The 14,661-nt window shown below is 33.7% G+C and overlaps 1 protein-coding gene and 1 pseudogene across 3 annotated transcripts; both read left to right on the top strand.

Annotated features, from left to right (window-relative positions):
* The first annotated feature begins 4,564 nt into the window (after positions 1-4,564).
* LOC107631192 (auxin response factor 3) lies at positions 4,565-10,009 on the top strand. 3 transcript variants are annotated; one of them, XM_016334553.3, is made up of 11 exons: positions 4,565-5,566; positions 5,806-5,862; positions 6,280-6,441; positions 6,692-6,776; positions 6,877-6,967; positions 7,054-7,218; positions 7,836-7,955; positions 8,039-8,114; positions 8,276-8,435; positions 8,528-9,418; positions 9,744-10,009. In XM_016334553.3, the coding sequence occupies exons 1-10, from the start codon at positions 5,225-5,227 to the stop codon at positions 9,370-9,372; spliced, it is 2,103 nt and encodes a 700-aa protein (XP_016190039.1). In that variant the 5' UTR covers positions 4,565-5,224; the 3' UTR covers positions 9,373-9,418; positions 9,744-10,009. The 3 variants fall into 3 exon arrangements, 2 of the variants coding, with proteins under 2 accessions (XP_016190039.1, XP_016190035.1); XM_016334549.3 differs by having other exon boundaries at positions 6,268-6,441; XR_015907327.1 differs by having other exon boundaries at positions 4,579-5,566; positions 6,268-6,441; positions 8,528-9,627.
* A 2,427-nt stretch (positions 10,010-12,436) lies between these two features.
* Positions 12,437-12,844, top strand: LOC107631193 (glutaredoxin-C9 pseudogene; annotated as a pseudogene).
* The last annotated feature ends 1,817 nt before the right edge of the window (positions 12,845-14,661 follow it).

Raw genomic sequence — 14,661 nt, 5'->3', positions numbered from 1 at the left:
CAAATCAGCCCCTGACAATTACCTCCAAAGACAACGAGGCCCCTGACAAAAAAAAAACTCCAACCCGGCCCCTGACAAAAAAAATAAACCCAATCCGACCCCTGACAATTACTTCGAAAGGACAACGAGGCTCCTGTGCCAAAAAAAATCAATGTTATTTTTTTTGGCACAGGGGCTAATCTGTCCCAAAAAAAATTTATCAGGGCTGAATTGGATGTTTTTTTTTCTTGGGGGCCTCGTTGTCCTTTCGAGATAATTGTCAGGAGGCGGATGGGGTATTCACTCCTTAATAAATAATGAAGCAAGCGCAAGTGCATCAGTAGTTCAAAATAAATAGAAAACCATGCTAAGTAGTGTAGTAGAATATGAATATGTTTGAATTATATATGCCGCCAAAATGAATTGCATGAAAAAACGGATATGATAATAAGTTTTGTCTGTGAAGACTGAAGAGTAATACTACTAGAATGATTTGTTATGAGTTGCCAATAATTTAGGTGATGACACAACTTGAGTGATCAAATTAAGGGTAGATTTCGAGTTTAGGGTGGATATGGCTATAACATTGAAGTTTCAAATTCTTAAGGTAGTGTTTGTTTTGAGGTACTGAGACAGAGATTGGGAAACTGAGACTCAGTATCGTGTTTGTTAGTTTAGAGACTGGTACTAAAATTTCTGTCTCTGTCTCTAAAATTTCAGTATTTCAGTACCTCAAAAAAGTAGGGACACAGGGGACTGAAATTTTTAGAGATGGAGACTAAAACTTTAATAACGTTTTATACCTAAAATACTTTCATTTTAATTAATTAATTCTAATTTTACCCTTTGTGCAAATTAAATTAGAGTTTCATTCTTGTTTCAATTCCTGTCTCCTATTTTGCACCAAATAGAATACTGAGATTTATTTCAATCCTTGTCTCTTAGTCTCAGTCTTTCCGTCTCTGTCTTTTCACCAAACGCTACCTAAGGGAGTAAACAAGTAAGATATCAATTATGTTAACGTTACCGACACCAAGGAGAAAAGTAGAATACAGCAGTATCATCTTCATGACTTAGCTTGTTATATAATAATGTTCATCTATTTAAGAATTCATAAAATTAATTTCAATTTTAACTATCAAAACTTTAACAGTTTTATAATTTTTACCAAATATATATATCTTTACATCATTTTCTTGGTGTGTTATCTCTTATTTTCTTTTTGTAGGTTGTTTAAACTTTAACGTAAAGTCTTATTATTCTAAAATTATTCTAAAATTAGTTTGCTTTTGTACACTAGAAGAAAGTTATCGAATATTGTTGGATTTATTAAAAAGTTCTGTCGGTAATCTGTTTATCATTGAATTTAGCATAAATCAGACTGTATAAACTTTGTCAGTAATTATTTACTGGCAGATTTTTTTCGTCCACCGCTAATTATCGACGAATTTAATGTCGGATATAAACTTTTAATTGGCAAAATTTTTAAAACTTGTTACCGTTAAATTTTTCTCTCAATAAATCTGACGATAATATATTATTTATTATTAATAATTAAATTAATAGTTACTAACGAGTTTAATCGATAATAAACTTAAATTTAATAATTTTTAAACTAACAAAATTCAAAATTTTAATGACATCATACATAAACTAACAAAATTCAATATATATAACCAATATATAAACTACAGGCGTGTAATAATATGCTAAAAGATTTATTTTGTGATCATGACATTATAACAGATAGTAAAATACAGTATACAATATGACCCATTAAATATAGTTATTTTTGGCATGTCAATTTTTTTTCTTTTTTTTTTCTTCCAATTATTTCTGGCGAATTTATCTTGGAAAATTGAATCTAACGGTAATATTTTTACTCGACGAATTTATTGTTAAATTTGTCGGTAAATCCGCTACTAATTTTTGACGCTAAATCCAATCATAAATCTGACAGTATTTAACGTTTTTCTTGTAGTGGTATTTAACACAACCACCTTCAATTCTTTTTCTGCATATAATGGAGAAATTCATAGAATACTAGTTAATTAAACAGTGTGAAAGTATAAGAGCAGGTAATTAAATAATTAATAATCCCATCAGAAAGTATAGAAGTTTTCTTTGTAGGGAGTAGGGGTGCACAGACCCGGCCCGGTCCGAAGGCTCGGCCCGGTCCCGAACACTTTTGGGGCTAATTTGGTGTGATTTCATCGGGTTTAGGGCCGGGTAAGGGTCTCAAAAATAGACCCGGTCATTATTTTGGGTCGGGTCCGGGCCATAGCTCGGGTCACCCGAAGTCGGCCCGGTGACCCGGTCATCATACACAATTAATATTTTGTGTTATTAGTGATGGATCATGACTATTCTTATGTGGAATTTAAGTATTATAAATCTTAATATTTTGTGTTATTAGTCATTATAAAACTATAAGTTAATGTTTTATGTTTAGAATGCATAAGACTTTAGACTAATGCATAATATTGTGTTATTTGTATTGATTTAAATATTTGGTATTATTAGACAATATTAGTATTGATTGTGGTTATACTTTAGTATTGATTGTGGTTATGCTTTAATTTTGAAGAATGGTTGGTTCTTGTTATATTTTTCTAAGTGAATTTTACCATGTTAAATAATGGTTGGAGTCTTGGAAATTTGGATTTTTTTACATGCTAGCTTACAAGAAGGTATCAACGTAATGTAATGTTAACGGCCCGGCTTTTACCCGGTTTTCACCCGGTATAATTGTGACCCGAAAGTGTATTGGTTTCATCGGGTCTAGGGCCGGGTTCGGGTCTAATAAATAGACCCGGTGTATATTTCGGGCCGGGTCTGGGTCACATCAAACTCGGCTTCACCCGGCCCATGTGCACCCCTAGTAGGGAGGCACAAGCTAAAGAGGTAGCTAGGCATGGACACCTAATTAAAGGCAACAAAATTAACATATAATTGATTAAGTGATAAATACTCTTGTAATCTTGTTTATTAATTAGTCTGTGTGTGTGTGAGTATTAGCAAAATTGAGAATGCAACTCTTTTTAAAAAGTAATCCGTTATTAGAAATGATAAATAGAATGACAGATTATATATTTTAAATGCTTTTTTAATTTCAACAAATGATTAAATTAATTATTCTTTTTCATATAATGTATGACAAAATAAAATGTTAATATTTGTTTAGTAAAAAATACAATAGTCTTTATTTAATAAAAAATATTTAAAGAAAAATTTTATATATGAATTTTTTATTTTCGAAAATTGTAAAAAGGTTGGCCTAAAAAGAACTGATATGGAATAGCTGCTCCACATTTGAAATGGTTAGGTCTATATATATAAAAATGACGGTCTAAACTATGAAAAGCATAAAGATATGTTGATCATCATTTTGCCATAGTTCTCTAATTGGTTAGGCACAGGGACCAGGATTAGCCGTTACTTTCGTTCTAAGAAACTAGCTAATAATAATGGTTAGGACCCTAAAGGAAAAGTCAAAACTTGGGTAGGCAGAAATTCCAAAATGAAGGATGAATTTCCCAAAAACAGCATGCAACTTTCCACATCCAAGCTCACTTATCTTGCACTTGTCTCTCATAGAAGTGGTAATGGAGTGCCTTAAAATTATTCAGCTTCAACTTAGATTTTCTAGAACAATATCATCATTATGCTTGCATTACGTTTCTGTATAGATATATGTTCATGATTTTGTTATTATTATGCAATTATAATAATATTATATAGGTTTAAAATTTAAAATAGTTCTTGAAATTAGTTACATTAAGAAAGTATTTAAGATCTCAATTGTATTAATTACATTGTTGAAAATGATAAAAATACATTATGTTAGTCCCTTAATTCTTTAGATGATGGATTCACAGTGTCGATCTTTAAAACTTAGTTAATGTAATTAAAATTTTGAAAACTATTTAAAATTATATATACAATTATTCTCAAAAACTATTTTAAAGATGAACTCAGATGTATAATTAGATGCAATGCACGTATAATCAGATTTTACTTTATCAAAAACAATTATATTAAAATTCTAAAATAATGTCAGATATTATATTGGCGTGCATAAAATATTTTTGTAATGTTTTTACTCAAACTAACAAAAAATAAAAAATATTTTTATTTTTAATTATATTAAATATACATTAAAATTATTTATTAGAATAAAATATATGTGTATTAACTAATTTTAGTGAATAAATTTTGTTTTCTATCTTTTGCCTCCAAATACTGTAAAACAAACACTCTCCTAGTCTCCTGTGCTAAAAATGATGGGAAATCTATTCACAATCAAAGGCCATTGGCAAGAAGCATAATGATATGAGGGAGAACCAAATCGAAAACCAGAGCTAATAAGTGGTAATCTAAAGTAGTGCATTGATTTTACTAAGCAGTAAGAAGAAGAAAGAAGAAGGGATAAGAGTGAGATTTGGTGAAATAGAAGGGGACAGAATAGACATCCCCCCCGGAAATACAGGGAGAAGCCCGTACATTCTTTTTATTTATTTAATTTTGTAATTGGCCCTTTCACCAATGAAAATTGAATAAAAGGCTCTCATAAAATGCATGAGCCACTACTACTACTACAGTCTACAGTACAGTCATTGTTCTTGCTTGTTTCTTTCTTTCTCTCTCTCTCTGTCTCTCTCTGCCACACATCACACCCAACAGTCTCAGCATTGCAGCAGCTGCAACCACTGCTCCTCCTGCTGCTTCACCCTGCAAACCAACAAAATAAAACATTTAACAAAAACAAAATATATTAAAAGAGAGTAAATAAAATAATGAAAAAAAAAAGGATTTTGATGAGATAAATGGGAATGAAAGCATGATTTGATGGTACCCAAGAGAGAGAGAGAGAGAGACCCCATTTCACTCATTCATTCAAAGCCAGGAAACAAAAGTAAAAGGAAGAAAGAACCCAAAAAAGAAAGAAAGAAAAGGAAATTCATCAGAGAGAGAGAGAAAGAGGGTCTCTTTCTTTCTTTCTTTTTGGGAGTATTGGGTCAGCTTCTTTTTAGCAAATGCCAAAGTTAGCTCTCTGAAAAAATGCAGTACCCATCATGAGAACATGAAATGAAATGAAACCCTTCTTCTCTTTCAAATCCCTCTCTCCATTCCCCATTCCCTCTTCTTCTCCACGCCAAGTCTTCAACTCCAAGTTGGTACCTTTTGCTACTCCATTAGCATTGTTCACAAGTTCTTTTCTTTCTTCTTTTAAATTTTAATTCTCATGGCGGGTTTGATTGATCTGAACACCACGGAGGACGATGAAACGCCGTCGTATGGTTCCTACGCTGCTTCTCCATCTTCTTCCTCCTCGCACTCGGGAACAAGCACTGCTTCTGTTTCAGCTTCAGCTCCTGTTGTTCCTGGTTCTTCTTCTAATTCCGTGTGTTTGGAGCTGTGGCACGCGTGTGCAGGTTCAATGATCTCGTTGCCGAAGAAGGGAACTCTTGTTGTGTACTTCCCACAGGGACACTCTGAGCAGCAACTTCACGATTTTCCTCTCTCTAACAACAATAACAGCATCCCACCCCATGTGTTCTGTCGCGTTCTCGATGTTAAGCTCCATGTGAGTACTATCTTCTTCTGCTCTCTGTTCTTTTATTTTGTTGTAAAGTTGATTTATTTTTCTGTTTATCTTATCTGGGTTTTGCTTGCTTGATGATGTATCACAAAATTATACTTTTTCATTTCCTCTGCTTCTTACTGCTTAGGGCGAGTCATGTAGAATAGAGAGCTTTAGGTTCGTCTTATTTGGAAATTCTTACGTGTAATGTGATGTTTGTGCGTTGTGATTCTTGTGTGCAGGCAGAGGAAGGGAGTGATGAAGTGTATTGCCAGGTTTTGCTTGTTCCTGAAAATGAGGTGAGGCTCATTCATGGTTTTTCACCTTTGTTCAGCTCCTTTTTAGGGAAAGCGATACCGTACCTAAGTCTAAGGGGCTAAGTAAAATTGACAAGATTGTGATAATTGTAATTCTTATGAATTTGCTTAGTTGAGGTAAAGCTCAATTGTCTAGTCTTTGAAATCCAAAGGTGTCAAAAGTACACAACATAGCTATAATTTTTGTTCTGTGTCTCTTTCAATGGTATTAGTAGTCATTTAAACACATTAACAGACCCTTACAACTGAACTGAACAAGGGAACTATAAAACACATTCTATTGTTACAAAGTTAAAAGAAAAGAGAGCTATGCTTTGGTACTAAATTGAGTTCCCTTCTTAAACTTTGATTTTGCATGAACTTGGCTGTTGTTTATATGAAGTACAGCAAAAATTTCAGGAAGGGGATATTGAGGCTGATGGTGAAGAGGAGGACACGGATGCTGTGATGAAGGCAACAACACCCCACATGTTTTGCAAGACTCTGACAGCTTCTGATACCAGCACTCATGGTGGATTCTCAGTTCCCCGTCGTGCAGCTGAAGATTGCTTTCCTCCGCTGGTAATTATAATGAGGATACATTCACTTCAAACTGACCTTGATCAAGTGTTTCCTTGATTCTACTTTTCGCATTTTTTTTATATCTACTGATGTTAAGCTAGCCTTTGTAAATGTATTGAAATTACACTGTTGTAGAATTTGGAAGTTTTCTTTCATTTATCATAACAACTGGCATCAATTTTCCTAGGATTAGGTAAGATCTGTAGTTTGAATAATTATGAATATAAGTTATAACTCAGTGTTACTTCAGGATTATAGTCAACAGAGGCCATCACAAGAGCTTGTAGCAAAGGATCTGCATGGCCGGGAATGGAAGTTTCGACATATTTACAGGGGTATGTCATGGTGTCTCTTTTCTTTCTAAGGAAAACAGTGAGATTGTGGATATGTGGCTGTTTGTGTATTTCATTAGTATTTCCTGTTTCGTCTGAACAGGGCAGCCACGAAGGCATTTGCTTACCACTGGATGGAGTGCATTTGTGAACAAGAAGCAGCTGGTGTCTGGAGATGCTGTCCTGTTTCTTAGGTATTCAGATCTAAATTATACCAAACATTGAATATTAACTAGTCTTTATAAGAAGGACATAACCAACATTTTATACTTAATGATAGGGGGGCAGATGGTGAACTGAGATTGGGAATTCGTAGGGCAGGTCAATTGAAAAGTGATGGTAAATTTTCAGTTCTCCCTCACCAGCAGTTGAATCATAGCACTCCTGTGGAAGTGATTAATGCTCTGTCTTCAAGATGTGCCTTCAGTGTTCACTATAACCCAAGGTATTTCTTCTGGTTTTTCTCTTCTGCTTTCCAAGTTGTTGAAATGGAAAATTTCAGTTTCCAGTTATATGATGTGATTCAGAAGGATGTTTAGTTATATATCAAATAGAGAGATATTCATTCGATCACTATCTTCCCGTATCGTCACAGTAAACGAACAACTGAATAGGAGATTTGGTTCTATAGACTAAAACAAGCTACAGTAAAGTTCTTGGCTACATCCCTCAGAAATTGTGAAGCCAATTTTCTAAGTTTTCTGCTTATACATTAAGCTTTTTCACCTGAAGATCTCCTTTTGAATGTCACTCAATTTGTAATTTTTAATTTGTCACTATAATTTTTATTTACCCTGTTTCAAATACAATCATTATTCAAAATCTCTCATTTTCTTTTGCCAATAGCATGGTTATTTACCCTCTGGTACTTCTGCAAAACCTTATTACACAACCAGTATTTTCTGATATATCTAGCCGAGCAACATAAGATTCCTGCTTTTTCTTCAGTCTCAGCTCATTAACTTAATGGCCCCATATACTATTCTTTAAACATTAAAGATTTCTGCCTTGGTGTGCCTGGTATCTGATTATTGTCTACTATAATTAATTGTTTCTTTGTAGGGTTAGTTCATCAGACTTCATCATACCTGTCCACAAATTCTTGAAGAGCCTTGATTATTCATATTCAGTTGGAATGAGGTTCAGGATGCGTTTTGAAACCGAAGATGCTGCAGATCGAAGGTTTGTTTGTGGTTTGTTCCTGTGCTTTGATGAACTTAGATAACCCTGTCAATGGAAAATCTTATTTGGACTTCTTTTGGCAGAATCACAGGATTAATTATTGGGATTAATGATGTTGATCCTGTCAGATGGCCCGGATCAAAATGGAGATGCCTGCTGGTATGTTGTTCACTTGTTTGGATCATTCTTACTTTGCTTAATATACTCTTGTCAAATGAGCATGTTTCTTGTTTACTGGATTTTAAGGACTCATCAAGGATGTGACATCATTTCTTCAGTGATTTAAATGATGGCAGCTATAAGTTCTCTTATCATTGTAGGTAAGGTGGGATGACTTAGAAACCACACGGCATAACAGGGTTTCTCCATGGGAGATTGAGCCATCAGGTTCTGCTTCCACTGCCAGTAGCCTGATGACAGCTGGTTTGAAGAGGAGCAAGATTGGATTGCCTTCAGCACAGCTAGAATTTCCAGTTCCCAGTATGCATCAATCTTTTTTCTTTCTTTTGATCTGGTTTAGTTTTTAGCTTGTCCAATATTCAGCTACTTAAGTTGTTATTTACTTCTAACAGATGGGATCAGTACATCAGACTTTGGGGAATCACTAAGGTTCCAGAAGGTCTTGCAAGGTCAAGAAATTTTGGGTGTTAATAATCCTGTCAATGGTATTAATGCTCAGTGTCACCAATTATCGGAACTAAGAAGGTGCTATCCTGGTACAACCTATCCTGGATTTACCACAGCAGGACATGGTACAATCCCACAAGTGAGTTCGGATGCTTCCTGCAATGGCATAGGCTTTGGTGAATCTTTCCGATTCCAAAAGGTCTTGCAAGGTCAAGAAATACTTCCAAGCCAACCATATGGAAATGGTCGCCTCGGAGCTTTTGATGGTTACCAGATGCTAAGGTCCAGAAATGGATGGTCTGCGCATATGAATAGCAATTCTTCTCATTTGCATGCACCCTTTCCATCTGGTCAACTGTCATCTCCATCATCCGTGTTGATGTTCCAGCAAGCATTTAATCCAGTTTCAAACTCTGATTATAGCAACAAAGCTAATCAGGTGAAGGGTGGTAAAGCACTTCAACGAGGTTCTTATGCTTCTGAAGTTGATGGTGGAACGAATGCTTCCTTCCCATCTTATGAGACAACTTTCCATGGGAAAGCTCAGGAAGGAAAAAATTCTTTCACTTTTTTAAATCTGCATGATCAGTTGGGTGGTAGTCCACGTTCACCTGATTCAAGATCAGAGCCGAGAGGAAGTCAAGAGCTGGTTTCTTCATGTAAAAGCAACTGCAGAGTCTTTGGTTTTTCACTAACTGAGGGTGCTCCCGTTGCAAGTGAAGAGACTGACCCCTCTACAGTCACTTTTCAATTAAATTCTGGGCCTTCTTTTACAAGACATTGCCAATGAAGGGCATTCACGTAAGTGCAAGACATTCCGAAGTAACTCTTCAGAAGTAAGCAATCTTTTTCCTATGAGACACTGTATTTGATATGTCATTCTAGTGCACTTGTCTTAAGATAGATTCTGTAGGTAAACGCTAAACAACTTCACTACCTGGAATTGTTAGCACACAGTATTTGACTTGTATGATTAGTGGATTCAGTAACAATTATGAAAAGGCCATTGATTAGATCACAATAAGCATGGATCGTTAATAACAATGTGAGTGCACCATATATTGAGGTTAACTTTACTGGGACTAATTTGAAAATGGCAGAAGAGTTTTTATGCATGTAGTTTATGTTATTAAATTTTTCTTCCTTTCATATTATGTGCAGGGTCAACTGCAGCATTGGTTTCAAAGTTAGAAGAAAGCACAATGCATGTTAGCGATGATCACTGGGATAAATGTAGCAAAAGTGCAATGTCTTTGGCATAATAATTTAGGATTTTGGGTACCAAAATAAACGTTTATAGACATGTACCTGAATTTGGCCATTATCCTGTGACCGGATTCTTGTATTAATCTTTGTTTACTCTAACCTATATCATGTTAATGTACCTTTGATGAAACGCAACATGCAAGCACTTTGACTTAGATTCATATACTTTTGGTGCTTTCTTGTTTCTTTGTACTTGTATGATTTGAGAGCATGTCCCCCTATAAACAACTATGAAAACATTTTGACCACGTGAGTCACTACTTTCCTAGTTTCACTCCTGCAAATCTTGTTAGACCCACAGTTTTATGTGATTATTAGAAAGTTGTGCTTGTGTTATGACAGCATGAAAACATGACGCACTGCATGATCGAATAGCATTCATTTGGATTTGGACTTTTATGTCACGATCAATTTGTGTTAAACGGTAACTACGATGAGGTCGCAAAACAAGTTGAAGGGTCGCATGAGACTCTTTTTGTGCACCATCAATTGATGTGATGCAAGCACAAGTAGGCCACTGGATAAGGATATTTGTGTTGACGTCATTGTTCAAATTTAATTCCAGCTATATAAATTCCAAACTTGGTGGTTTATGAGATGCATCCGAGTGATGATTTCAAAATGACACCTAGTGCATACAACAAAAATATGAAACTAGTGCTGAGTAATCAGTTGAAGTATATTTGCGGTTCTCTACTGTGTCCGGATACGTACTACACTACTAAACAAATTGTGAACCACCTTTGCATTTAGTCAGTCATCTAATTATACAATTTTTTGTGGATCATAAAATTCATTAAATTATTCTTTCCCATTTTTATTTTAATTATTTAATTGTTGTTATTACTACTGTAAAATTCTCGTACGCTGTAAGCATCAGTGTGTTTTTCCTCTTTTCTCGCGATGATTTTTTAAAGATTGTTATGAGCCGAATGTGTTTGGTTGAAGTTTGTCATATACCGTATTTTTAGAAATGCTATGTACATACCAGAAAATTATATATGTATTGTGTATAGATATATATATTGCTTAATTTATTTTCAATGGGTAATTTATATTTTAATATGTATTCTCATTTAATTATCATCATCTATTAGTAGACCAAATTTACTATTTCAAGATCTGTTTTTAGTACTAACTCAATTTTCTGGTTCAAAACTAGAGTGATTAAGGACTATTAAAGAAGATGTGATTAGCCTTTATCGGATAAAACATTCTTATGCCAGGCCCTATAGTGTTACAAATGAGTCCAAATACGATAATATAGTATCTATTGTGCTAGCATTAGGTATTTTTGGAAATCTAAAAAAGAAGTGAGCTTGATGAATAGTTGAATCAACGTGCAAAACAATATATATAGAAAGAACGAAGAAAAATGGGTGTAATTTCGGTGTAATAACGTGGCACAATAATTTGACTGATGTTTCTCACATGCAAAGAGTAAAGATTAGGGTCATTGAGCTTCTCCGGAAGATATACCTTACCAAGCTTGGGGCATTCACACGTTGTGCAGCATAATTAGCAGCAAATTTAGACCCGATTAGATTATAACTTCTTATTTTGTTTCCAAAATAATTTACTTTTCGGTTTAGAAATTTTGTTATTCTTTTGACTTACTTCTTGGTTTCCTCCTGCAGGTAAACGTGTGCAAATTATGGGATGCTCCCATAAAGATGCGTAAAACGTCTTTTTGTAAAGACATTTACGTGTTAAATTATTATTGGACGTATTAATGAATCGGCTATTTTTAAATTTCTTAATAAATTAGAATAAAATCGATTTTTTTATAACAATAACAATAAACCAAATTTTTTTAGGGATTTAATTGTATTTTTAAATTTTTAGAAATTTAAATGTTCGAAAAACAAAAGATCAGGAATATAATTGTCTTTTTATCAAAAAATTTAAAGATATTCGGTTTAAATGGTATAATTCGATTTATTATAATAATTATAATGCAGACAATTTGGTTTATTATTGTTGCTATAATAAACCGATTTTGTTCGAGTCACAAAAAAAAAAAAACGATTTTGTTCTGATTTATTTTTATTAACCGGTTCAATAATAATGTCCAATAATAACATGACATGTGTAAACATCTTTAAAAAAAGACATTTTTAGTGTCTTTATTAAAGTGGTCTCCGCAAATTATACCTCAATCTGATTTCGAGTATGGACTGACTAAAAAAACGTTGGAATTCTAGAAATCATGTATTAAACCTAATGTTTAATTTGGATATACCGTGCTAAATAATTATTAATAATTTAATATATGTTATCCTCAAAGTTGTTTAGTACTAAATTTGAGTGTAAAGAAAATCCAAGTGAAACCATTTTCAAGATAGAAAAATAAGTGATCCAATTGAAATCATTCATTAATGTCACCGCACTTGCTCTTATATATTACGTACCTAATTGCGTAATACTCTGATAATCATGTGCATATGCTTTACCACTTGATGCCTTTCTTCTATATAAATAAACATTACATATTTTTCCCGCTTTTTTCATTCTCAACTCTCAACAAACTCCTCTCTTTCTCTCTGTCTTCTCAGTTTTTCAACTTTCCGATCCGCCGCCATAACAACATGCGCAAACATGATTCACCACCACCGCCACCAACGGCCCCCGCCGCCGATGGAAACCCAGGATCCAGTGCTGCCGTGCCGGAACCTGCCGCTAGTGTCCTGAAGCTGGTTTCTGATACAGCGGTTATAATCATAGCGAAAAGAGGATGCTGCATGTGCCCCGTTGTGCAGAAGCTCTTGCAGGGTCAGGGAGTCAACCCTCCTTTGTACGAATTCGACGACGAGCACGAAGCTATGGTGGCCGCAGCGGTGTCAGGGACGGTTGTTGGCGGCGGCGCAAAGGTGGTGGAGTTCCCGGCGGTGTTCGTGGGTGGTAAGTATTTTGGTGGATTGGAGAGAGTGATGGCGGCTCATATCTCAGGGGAACTTGTTCCTGCACTCAAACAAGCTGGGGCCTTGTGGCTTTAATTTTCAGCCTTTTCAATACTATGCATTACCTTAACCAAATTTTCTATATACAATTTTACCTAAAAAGAGAAATTCGTATTTTTCTTTGTTAGGGTTTGTTTCCAAAACCTGAAATTGAGACTGAGATTTTCGGATTTAATATTGTGTTTAGTAGTCAAATATTAAAATTAATCTTTAGAAAATAAAAATACAAGACTAAAATTTTTAAAATTTGATATTAGAACTCTAATAATATATTTTTTAAAATAATCTTATTTATCTTTTTAAATTTTAAATCTATTTCTGAATCTTTATATTTATTTAAAATTAAATATTATACTTAAATATAATTCAGTTTAATATATTTTATATTAAATATAATATAAAAATTTAATTTAGTTTTAATCCCTATCTTTTTAATCTCAGTCTCAATCTTCCTTTTAAATATAGTATTGTTTTCATCTTTTTTGATGTTGAATGGTATTATCTGAATATTATATGCAAAAAAATTGAAGAGCAGAAAATAAAGAGTGATGTTCTCACAAATCAATGCAAGTGCATGCAAAGTACCATGATTTTGGTGTCCAACAATATTATACATCTTTTTCTATTTTGTTGTTAATTACTGTTAGTCAATCTATTAAATAATTCTCCATGTATCTTGTCTTAGCTAGAGATAGAGGCATAGAGCTATGAATTACCTATTATAGCAGGACCATTATACTTTGATAATTTTGTATTGAATATTTGAATCAGAAGAAGAATATTATTATATAATAACCTTGCAAAACCGTGTGAGGTGAAAATTTGTGGTTCACACTTCACTACTATATGTTTGCATGGTTCTACTTCTACGTAATAGCTAATAATCGATAGTCTTTAATTTGTCGCCTATGATTATGGATTACCCTTAATTCAGTGGATTGTGAATGTATATACTAAAGTACTGATAGATGATTAGAGAAAATTAAATAAATGTTCCCGCCAGTCAATTTATCTTCATACTTTGGATTTTTGTTTTTAGTCATTCAAATAGCTAATCAAGTGATGCTAAACAGCTAAAGCCAAAATTTTAGAAATTTTAGACAGTATTGCTTTTCCCTTGCTAGCTAGAAATTTTAGAGGAAGTAGAGAATTGTTTTTTTCAAAATTTATACTCTATCATATGGAGTAAAATAAAACATCGAGCAACGTTCAAGTAGCTAGGAACCGATCATATGCAATATCATGCGTAAATCTACACCACTTTATTTACCCGTAAATATATATAATATGAGTAACTTGTTGGATTTGTCTAAAATCAGCTCAACTCTTTTAAATTTATCTAATACACTATATAATTTGAAGCATTAGATTAAATTGATAATAAATCTAATAATTTATATTTAATTTATAAATAATTTATTAAAATTTATAAATAACTTATTATAATTTATACTAAAAGACAACAAGTTTTAATATTTTAACTTTATTCCAACAATAAAATCTAAATTTGCTAACTCTCGTTTCAGCTCCTGAAAGAACTTTCCAAAAAAAACTTATCATCACGATTATGGAAGACCACCGTCATAAAAGACCAGCCGCTTCTTCATCTTCCCTCTTTCGCACCAGGTGCCTCTATGAAGCTACTCGATTTCATCCAAATTCTTGCAATTATCTTTTACTAGAAACTTTTCATTGAAGGCCACACCTCCTTCTGTGCTGGCGACAAAAGGGGATGATTTGGTGACCCCTTAGTCCATAGGTTAGAAAGTTGCAACTTTTTTTGTTTCTTTCGTGGAAAGTGAATGATTCTTTTGCATGCATGTGATTATTGGATAATGAATCGTTGTTAGAAT

Source organism: Arachis ipaensis, chromosome B3, assembly GCF_059453495.1.
Source record: "Arachis ipaensis isolate K30076 ecotype BB chromosome B3, ASM5945349v1, whole genome shotgun sequence".
NCBI classification, from domain to species: domain Eukaryota; kingdom Viridiplantae; phylum Streptophyta; class Magnoliopsida; order Fabales; family Fabaceae; genus Arachis; species Arachis ipaensis.
Note: the sequence above shows the minus strand (reverse complement) of the source record. Positions and strands in the feature narration are given on the sequence as shown.

Coding starts and splice junctions, on each gene's coding strand:
- LOC107631192 (XM_016334549.3), top strand. CDS start 5,225: ATGGCGGGTTTGATTGATCTGAACACCACGGAGGACGATGAAACGCCG. Junction 7,956..8,038: donor GAAGATGCTGCAGATCGAAG/GTTTGTTTGTGG, acceptor TTCTTTTGGCAG/AATCACAGGATTAATTATTG. Junction 8,436..8,527: donor GCTAGAATTTCCAGTTCCCA/GTATGCATCAAT, acceptor TACTTCTAACAG/ATGGGATCAGTACATCAGAC.